Source organism: Triticum urartu, chromosome 7 (assembly GCF_003073215.2).
Source record: "Triticum urartu cultivar G1812 chromosome 7, Tu2.1, whole genome shotgun sequence".
NCBI classification, from domain to species: Eukaryota; Viridiplantae; Streptophyta; class Magnoliopsida; order Poales; family Poaceae; genus Triticum; species Triticum urartu.
The window spans coordinates 472,767,793-472,778,225 of record NC_053028.1 but is presented as its reverse complement, the minus strand read 5'-3'; the positions used below and the strand labels follow the sequence as shown (position 1 = coordinate 472,778,225).

At 46.3% G+C, this 10,433-nt stretch overlaps 1 protein-coding gene across 1 annotated transcript; it reads right to left on the bottom strand.

Moving 5' to 3' along the window:
• Positions 1–2,407: 2,407 nt before the first annotated feature.
• Positions 2,408–5,051, bottom strand: LOC125520907 (ribonuclease 3-like protein 3). The gene is made up of 3 exons (XM_048685946.1): positions 4,407–5,051; positions 3,022–3,168; positions 2,408–2,935 (listed from the first exon to the last, which is right to left on the bottom strand). The coding sequence occupies exons 1-3, from the start codon at positions 4,854–4,856 to the stop codon at positions 2,594–2,596; spliced, it is 939 nt and encodes a 312-aa protein (XP_048541903.1). The 5' UTR covers positions 4,857–5,051; the 3' UTR covers positions 2,408–2,593.
• Between the last annotated feature and the right edge of the window lie 5,382 nt (positions 5,052–10,433).

Here is a 10,433-nt window from a genome sequence, read left to right as displayed (position 1 = left end):
TTTATCAATTGTCCAACAGTAATTTGTCTACCTACCGTGTGTTATTATTGAGAGAGGGAGAGAGAGAAGCCTCTAGTGAAAACTATGGCCCCAGGGTCTACTTTTATCATATTACAAAAAGAAAAAAAACCTTGCTGGAATTTATTTTGTTTTGTGATTTATATATTTATCACAATCAGATTTGATTCTTACAAGTAACGAGTTCAAAGGGATTGACAACTCTCTTGCCCGTGTTGTGTGCAGGTACTGTTCATTATGCTTTGCATGATTCTTCTATTGGTTCGACAACCTTAATTCTCACGGAGGGAAATACTTATCAGCTACTATTGCTTCGTCCTTCCTTTTCATAGAAAATTCCAACACAGCTCACAAATAGCATGGAGCGGGCGGGATAGTACCGAGGCGACCCAGATGAATGCCTACGCTAATCTCGAGCATCCGACCGGCCAGGTTCAGCGGAATTGAACTTGTTGTGGTCGTCCGCGCCCGCGGAGCTTCGACCATATTAGCGCGAGCTGTGTCCCGCCTCGAGCTCGGGTCAGCTAGGAGCAGCGAAGGCCGGGAGGCGCCAGGTACACGATCTGGCGAGGGCGGGGCGAGAACGTCAATCAGAGCAGGAACAGAGGACAGCGGCAATACACGGGATAGAACAAGATGGGCGTTCGACTCGAATCACGCGACATCCGCCCTAGAAGCAGGCGAGCCCACTAATGGGTTGGGCGCATCACGCGAAATCCACTACCAGTGGGCCGGATCCGTTTGGGCTAAGGCCCATGCCCCGGGCCAATTAGGCCCCACGGGACAGAACGGGCCTAGTGCTGCGACCCCCACGCAACCATGCGTTCATGGGCTGACCGAGCTAGCGGAACGGGTGCGTGCAGCGCACACCCTCGGGCGCGATTTTGGGCCAGCCCAGTTCCTTCCCTCCCCTTCTTTTTTTCTGAAAAATTGGAAAAAATGTGCGTAGCGGACGATTCAAACATGCAACCTATACCATAGGGTAGCAAAGTTGCAACCACTTGGGACAACCCATCTCATTTGAAAGGTAGCTCATTTTTCTCCTTCTATTCTTTCTCCAAATCGCGACCGGTTTTCTTTTTCTTTCTTATCTTTTTCCTGTTTCTTTTTTGTTTCTTTTTTCTTTTGCAAATGCATGAACTTTTCTCAATTTTTTCAAAAAAAAAATAAATCGATGAACTCTTTTTTTAGATTTGTGAACTTTTTTTCAGTATCAATGAATTTTTTCAAATACATTGAACTTTTTTTTAAAATTGATTAACTTTTTTTTCAAAATCGCTGAACTTTTTATCAAAATTAATGAAACTTTCTCAAATTTGATGAACGTTTTACAATCTTATTTTCTCTTTTAAAAATCTGTGAACATTTTTCAAATTTGATGGATTTTTTTTAAAGTTGATGAACTTTTTTGAAAATCAATGAACTTTTTTCAAAATCACGATATTTTTTCCAAATAATTCAAAAAATTTAAGTGGTACAATAGATGAACTGTTATGTTCAATAAAATAGCGTTGCGGCCTTGTTATTATATATATGTTTGCCTCTGTTACTAATCACCAACGGCAAGTAGCCCGGGTTGCTGCTGGCATCTGTTTGTTCACACGGTGTGGTGAGTTCAATCCTGTAGAGAGCATTATTCCCTTTTATATTTCCTTTTTTTGGCAAGGTTTTTGCATTCATTGGTTTGCACGGTTCGTGGGCCGGCCCATCGCGGGGCGCTGCAGGCGCCAGGAGCTCGAACGGCTCGACCGAGCCAGCCGGTGGCTGCGGAGCAAGGCGGCGCACCGGCTCGACCTCCACCGTGCGGGAAGAGCTCCGGCCAGCATCGGTCGTCTGCTCTCCCACCGATGCAGGCGGCGCCGCGAACGGGGAAGGTGGGGTCACGCTCGCCGCGCTATCCGTGACGCCCGGGGCGGCTGGTCAGCAGCCACCACCGGGGCCCTGACACCGGGCCGTCGAGCGCCGCGCGAACTCGCCTTCGAAGCCACGGCCGGGAAGTCGCCGAAAGACGGCGGCGCCAAGGAGACCGGCATCTCGATACCGCCGTCCGCCTCGCCTCGTCGTCGGCGATGTCAGCCCAGCGAAACGGCGCGGGCCGGGGCACCCAAGTCGGCCCCAGCGAGGATGGCGTCACCACCGCGCGCGCGCCTTGCCGTCCGGACGCACCGGCACCGCCGGCCGAGGCACCGCAGCGAGGCATGGCGCCCTAGCGTCGCCTTTCCCCGCGCCCGCAGCGGCTGTACGATTCCACTTCACTCCCGAAGGGCAAAAGCAGACATTCACTCTGCTCGGAGAAAAGAAGAAGTTGTCTGCTGTAGGTGAACCATCCAGTTCGGTACATGCTAATATCACCAAAGTATATAGAGATGAACAAATCAATTTTAAGGTGTGAACTTGCACCTTGCTCTCAAGTCTCAACGCCCACAGGGGCACAATACTCATATGATTTGCATATAAGTATTTACAGGCTCACAACGCAGCTTAACAACACACATGTAATGTTAAGATTCAACGGAAGTACAAACAGGCAAAAACATTTGTTGCGCCGACAATGTCTCAGCATTTCACTGGAGCTCTAGAGCTCTAAAGCTCCAGCACGACCCAATTCGTCCAACGGCTCAGGAGCTTCTCCTAGGGCTGGGGCTGATAGAACATCGGATTGCCCCGACATCTCCTTCAATTTGTCTAGAGCAGCCTTCGCGGCGCGGTTCGAAGCTATCTCCTTCTTTTGAGCATAAGTCGCGCTTGCAACCAGCACACCGTCAACAAATACATCAACCTTCGTATCCTTAACCCACCCATCTTTAGAGATATCCACTATTCGACCACTCTTTTGGCCAAACTCTAATAGCTCGCTTACGGGATGCCTCCCTAATGTCTCAAGCCTTATAAGTGGATCAGCCAACTTTTGAAAAACCTATTATCAGAGAAAGAAACATTACATTACCAAACTACAGTGAGAAACAACAGCCAAGATTTCGCAGTTCCGAGAAAGACATTTACCTGCCAAACTAGCTCTTGATTGTACTTGGAGTCAAGATATATGGCACCAATAAGAGATTCCACGATGTCAGACAGCACTTTTGGAGCATCCAATAGCCCATTGGAGTGGTATTCATACTGACACAATTCTTTCACAAAATCAGCAATCTGCAAACGCCAAAGCACAAGAGGCATCACATCAATCATACGTGGCTTTGCAGCATGTCAACATCTTAATTACATAAAAATGACCTTTTCATTGTTCTTCTCTTCATGCAACAACTAATAGGTATTAGTCGCAGACACAAGCATAAGAAAGGCTACACCAACAAAAAAACTAATACAATACCATAGAAGTGGGTGTGGTTACACATCAATCGTTTAGTATTAACTCTGGTGCATAAACAACTTGGTTTTTTTGCGGGAAACATAAACAACTTGATTAGCCGACATAAGCAAAAACTATTTTTTTCACATAACCTTTATGAAATCCCATGAAAAGAAAACATAAATAGACATAATAAGGTGGAGTCGGAACGCCACATTTGTGCTTTCATGTCTTTCCCTAAGAACCAACAACCATTTTATTACAAACAAAACGACAAGATAGCGAGTTTTCTTTATCGTTACCGTGGAATTTAATCCGCATACTTATATTTTTGACTAATTTCCTTAAACAACAACCATTTGGAAATGTATAAATGAGTTCGAGGTTTTCCCGCCTCGATCCAAATGGACCATTGGGTAACCTAGAATTGTACATGTCAATTGAATCTTTTGGAAAAGTATCACCTTGGTAGAATCTTTGAATCACAGACTGGTGCTTTGACAAGATACTAAGGTAGGAGAGGGGAACAGAAAGAGATGGTTCCCTTTCACCCAAAATTACAGCATACGCATATAACAAGGGATCATACCCTTGAACACGGCAGAGAATTACAAGTGCCGTTTGAATCACAGGAGGAGAATAGTAAAAAGGTGGCACACGTTTCAATCTGAGATCCATGGTGGGCACACTCTTGAGTCTTGAGTGACCACTCCATGAAGATGTATGCTAATAGTCTTTTTTTTTCTTTTTTTTCTTTTTTTTTGCGGGAAGTGTATGCTACCAGCCTACTGCCCCGTACAGCCTAGCACCACTGTGTATGTATATAAGGATCAAGTTTGGTTTTACTTTAACTATTTACAACAAGACTAGACAAGATGTATATCCAAGAATGAGCAGGCATGGAAACAAAATATTTCACCAAAATGACACACCACAAAGCAGGGGCCCGGCGAGTTGAAAAGGTCAGTTTTGACATGTCCCTCTCATGAACAGGGAACATGGCGCAACGCACGCACCGGAAAGGTACTAAAATTAGTAGTAGTAGACTAGTAGTAGGAGAGTGGCAGTTACTAGTAACCTGTTCCTCGAGCTTGGGCGCCTTGTGGCGGAGGAAGCGGTGGATGCCGTGGTCGACGGCGATGCGCGCGAGCTTCTCCTTGTCGACGTTGGCGGCGCGGAGGCGCGTGAGCGGGCCTGGCGGGAGGTCCGGATAGGTGAGGAAGACCTCCCGTGACACGAGGCAGGTGAGCACGCCGTCACCCAGGTACTCGAGCCGCTCGTAGGTGGAGTCGCCGGAGCGGTAGGGCAAGTAGAAGGAGCCGTGCGTGAGGGCCAGCCCGACCAGGGACTTGTCCTCGAACTCGTAGCCGAGGAGCGCCTCGACGGCCGCCACCTCCTCCGGGCTCATCGGCGGCACGTAGCCCGGCGGCGCCTCCTCCCGCTGCTGCTGCTCCCTCGGCATCGCGTCGGGGTCGTCGTCAGGTGCTGGCGGTGGCGACAGCGAGTGCGGGTGCGAGTGCGGGTCCATCGCGCGATCGCGCGGCAGGGGGTTATAGAGAGGGGGGGAGGCGAGGGCCGGCGCGCCGGCGCACGGGTTTTCTGGAGCTTTCCGGGGGGCGGCCGGAAACGGACGGAAAAGGGGGCGATGGAGCACGGGAGCGCGCGCGAGAGGGGGCGGGGGGAGGGGAGATCTCTTAATTGCGCGGACGGAGTGAGGGAGTCGGATGGTTGGAAGCTGGGTGTGAATTGTGATCGATGACGACGGCTTGAGGCGAGCGGGGGTGGCTCTGGCTTGCCGTGCGGACAAAAACGGCCTCTGGACTGGACTGGACTGCCTTTTTGCCTTTTTGTTTAATGCTGGCTGTGTCTCGGGTTTGGGTCCTTGTGATGGCTCGGAGGCGTGACCACGGCGGAACGGCAGCGCCTCGAGGGGAAAGGGTCAAGCGGTGACGTGCTCGCCCCGTTGGGGCCTCCGAATTCGCCACGAATCAACGCCGTCGATGATGTATGAGATCTCACACGCCCACTGGTTCGAACATTGTTTTCTTTTTTTGCGGGGGGTTCTAACATTGTTTTGTGCGTCTTGGATCTTGGACAAGAGAAGATGCGGCGGTAGCTAAGAGAACCGTGTGTGTCCAGGATACTTTTTAACTTTTTCTTCTTCGAGAAACACCTTACACGAAACAGGCATTTGCTCAGCTTTATATTATATATAAAGCCTGAACGGCCGAACCGATACAAGGTGGAAAAATCCAAAAACGGTTCCTCAAAACATGCTTTTGCTTCGCTTTATATATAAAACAAACATCAAACAGAGTACACGGCAGAATAATAAAAAGTGGTCGCTTTATATATAAAGCAAACACCAAACAGAGTACACGGCAGAACGATAAAAAGTGGTCGCTTTATATATAAAGCAAACACCAAACAGAGTACACGGCAGAACGATAAAAAATGATGGAATAGCTCTCATACAATGCCGATCCTAGACTACCTGTATCAACTTTATATATGAAGTCTGAACGGCCGAACCAATACAAGATGGTGGTGGGGAAATCCCCAAACAAACAAGCCAAAAGGAAGAAAAAAACGACAACCGAGTGGGTGGCGAGAACGCCACCAACTCGAAGCCGAGCATGAAAATAAGAGGAACAAAACCTAACATGAGGCTACCTAGACTATGAAGTGTGCCGCCTTAAGAAACCACCAAACACCGAAGCACCAAACACGCCAAGCTATAGCCAGAGAGGGCAAGCATCCGTGTCACGTCTTCAATATGCGTTTCTATTCTTGGTGGGACCACCAAGTTCCTTTTTCTCCTCTTCTTTCTTTTGTTGTTGTTTTCTGTTATTGCATATGCACACACCATGCACACTTGGGCCTCATTCGTTGCTGGGCCGTTGCACTGTGTTGCTTCTGACCCAAGCATGTTTTTTCTCTGCTCTGTTGATCTATCATTTTCCAGTGCATGCATAATTACAGAAAATGCCCCTGTTTTGTAATGTTAATAACTAAATATGCATGCATCCAAATTAAACAATATATATGCAAAATGCTTAGAATTTTGTATAGTTTCACAATATCCAACTTTCATCCATGTTTAAAATGGTTAAACGTGATGGTTGAATTAATTTGCATAAATGGCATGCTGAAATGGTTTATTTTGTAACTAAATAACTGTAGCTTCGAATTAAATAAACTTTAGTTGAAATGGGTACAGAAAAACAGCAAGGCCGCATATTCACATGTCTGATGGACAAACTAAAATCGCATTGCAACAAAACAGTAGAACAACACTTCAATCTAAAAAAACATGGTATGGTAGATGGATGGAGTACATACTAAACAACAATGCATGAGGTATTCAGAAGAATGATGTATAAACTAAGCAGATGGCATTGAGACAAGGTAGAATGACAGTATTTGAATTTGGAAATATATTATCATGAATGGAATAGGTACCTGCAACAACGATGCCTCAACAAGGAAACGACGTCTTAAAGATGCCGCCATCGCCCGTCAAGACCGGAGTCCACGCGATTTTCACCAGCGGACGCGCCATCCCGATCTTGTAGCTGACTGGAACCACGTGTTGCCTCGTCGACGAGACGCACGCAACCGCGGGAACTCTGAGAACCGCCACCGTGCCGTCACCACAGCCTGAGCACAACCCCGGCCACCATCGCCACCGGCCACACCGCCTCGAGGACAGTACCGGCCGGTGGTCCGTGCCGTCTGCAGCCCAAGCCGCCAGGTGCCATCTGGCAGCAGATCTGGACCAGCTCTCCACCGCCACCAACGCCTGACACGTCGCGCTGCCGCCACCCTCGTGCAGCCATCCACGCGCTGTTGCGATCGCCAGCACTGCTGCCGCACCCTGGCTCAGACAGATTGAACCGCATTAATTCGATCCCGCCGTGCGAGAGGGAGAAAGCACCCCGCTGCCACCAACGCCAGGCAGGCTTCGCCCGCCGGCACGCCTAGGCGGCGGCAAGGGGAGAGGAGGAAGAGGTGGGCTAGGGGCCGGCGGCGGCGGGTGGCCTCCCCTGTCGCCCATGGGAGCAGCAGAGGAGGGTGATCCACTTTAGCAACTAGATGACACCCCGCGCGTTGCTGCGGGAATTCATAGTAGTAATGTACAGGATCAATGTTTATGCAGTGAATAATAATAGTTAGAATCATAATGTGGTAGTTCAACCGTAACATGTGAATATTTTAACTACATAAAGTTTATTATGTTTCTATGAATAACTCATGGTTCAATTGTAAAAATAGTAACATGTAGGAGAACTATGCATTGTATTTGTGGATTGTGCCTCTTCTGCAAAATGTCTAGAGATGCATCATTCTATTTATTATGCAATCTATTACAACCGGGTGAGCATGTGGTTGGGGTTCTTTCATAATATTCTCAACTTTGCAATTTCACTTAGCGAACAACTTTTAGTAGAGGTATCACGTGCTTATGACTTCATTGTTAATGCTTTGATCAGGTGCAAAAACTTGCTTGGAAGTCAAAGAGTGTACATCATATGAGAATCCTGGACAAAGAGACTACTTGCAGTCATATATGTAAAGCATATTTCAGATCTGAAATGTAGTAAGTAGCAATAGCTAACTTAATATTCTAGAAACAGAAGGGAGTAAAATCGTCGCGTTCTGAAATTATGTCAGAGAGTTGAAACATTTCTTCAGTACTTGATAGGAACTCAAGCAGACTTTAATAAATGGCGTTCAGATAAATTTGTATACAACATAATAGGCCATTGCTAACTTATCAAAACTCAAAGCATGGAGGTCGGCAGTATAAGCATCAATCGTGGATGGCCTTGCCTGATTTGCATAATTACGTGGGGTACACATATGAAATAATTGGAGTAAAGAAAACTCACATATAAAAAAGACATCTGCCCTGCACCCAGATTGATGCGAGTGATTTCAAGTAAGGCCAGTAAGTAGTGTACATGCTTACATCAATTGTGATTCAGTAAAGTAGTGTGGGCACTTGAGAGTGTCAGTCCATAGAGGTGTCTTCTTGAGGGTGAGCCTACCTCTTCACACGCAACAGCAGCAGCCACTGAGGGCTGGGGCGTACTGTGTCAACGCCAATTGAGGCAAAAACAACACCATATCCTCCACCTTCATCCACATTAGCTTGAACGCTGAACTGCAAGTTTGCGGATTAAAATTTGGGAAAGTTCCCGGGCAGGTCGTTCTCTTCCCTGCCGAAAATTTTGTGAGTATTCACAGGCAAGTCGTTCTCTTCCCTACCAAAAAGAGGTCCAGCTTGGGAATCTTGGAGGAACTAACCTTCCCAGGTGCACCGGAACGGAGACAGTAGAGGGGAGGACGAAATTCAAGTCAACGCCATAGGCGACGACGACCGAGCCGGAGGAGCCCATCGGCAATGGGACCGCAGGCCAAGAGAATCCAGGGGAGCCCCCGGAGGCGAGGCCGACAGGCAGTCGTGCTCGTGCCGAAGCCTGACAGTCGTCGGAGGTGAGGCGAATCAGTGGTCGTGCTGGAGCTAGGAGTCAGAGGCGAGGCGGACTTGCGTTCCTGCCCGAGCAGAAGAGTCACCGAATGCAGGTTGTAGGATATTCAAAGCGAGGGGAGCGCCCTCCTGCAGAGATCGCCGCCACAACCTCATGGAAAGGATTGGTTTTCATTTTTCTCAATGGAGAGAGGGCTCGATGGGATACTTGAAAGAGACGATCGAGATCACGTCAGTTATATAGAGCACAGGGCCCAGGTGAGAGACGAAGGGGCCTATGGATAGTGGATGGACGATGGAATGTGGAAAGGCCCTCTGTTCGTCTTCGACTTACAGTTCGTGCCATGCAGCATGGTTGAAATTACTAATGGAAGGTTACAGAGAGGAGGAAAACATTTGTACATGTAGGACCTATTGGATGACGTGGATAGGCTGCATGTTTAGATAAATAGATTAGTGGGGATGAATCTCTTAGGTATATAGGATGAGATGAGAATTGTTTCTTTTTCCTAGCAAAAAGAATGTCAGTCACGACATGCCGCTGTAATAACGCGCATTGAGAGCAAAATGGAAATTTGCGCGTTACCGGCTGGTAGCGGCAGATCTCGGGCCGTTCATTGAGTGCTCACGATTTGTGCGTCGGGATAATGTATAAGTCGTGCATCATTTTTCAGATGAAATACACTGCAATACTTCTGTGCATGTCAGATTGTACAATGAATTCTCTGCTTTTCAGTTAGATGGTTGCATGCATCCGCTGCCATTCCCTCTCTTCTCTCTCCCAAACAAATGCACCCATTTATTTTATGTTTGCTAACTTAAATAAAACTTTTTATATATTTGAACTCATGTAGCAAAGACCTTTAAAACAAGACCGATTTTTCGATACATTTTAAATGAGTCTAAAATTCATGAGACATGTTTCACCCGCTTGAAATCTTGTGAATAAAATGATTTCAAGCAGTTTCACAAATTGACATTTCAGTTCATGTTGTTTTTCATTTTCAGAACTGACATTTCATTTTTCAGGCGTGTTTCAGAAAATTCATTTCTCTTTCAATTGAACATTTTTGGAAGAACATATTTTACTATTTTAAAATAAACCGTTTCACATTTCGTAATAATCGGTTTCACAAGTTGGCATTCCACTTTCATATTGTTTTCCACTTTCAAACATACATTTCACTTTCCACTGACTTGTTTCACAAAAAACACATATATTTCAATTGCACATTTTTGAAATAACATGTTTCACTCTTTTGAAATAAACTGTTGCACATCTCAAAATAATCAGTTTCATAAGTTAATATCTCAATTTATATAATTTTTCACTTGCAGAACCTACATTTCACTTTGTGTTTTAACAAAATCACATCTATTTCACTGTTATGAAGTAAACCGTTACACATTTTAAAACTTCAATTTCACAAGTTGAGATTTTAGTTTCACATTTTTTTTCGCTTTTAGAAGGTGCATTTCACTTTTCACTGGCTCATTTCACAAACATCACATCTATTTCAATTGCACATTTTTGAAATAACATATTTTACTCTTTTGAAATAAAATGATACACATTTCCAAATAATCGGTTTCGCAAGTTGACATTTCAGT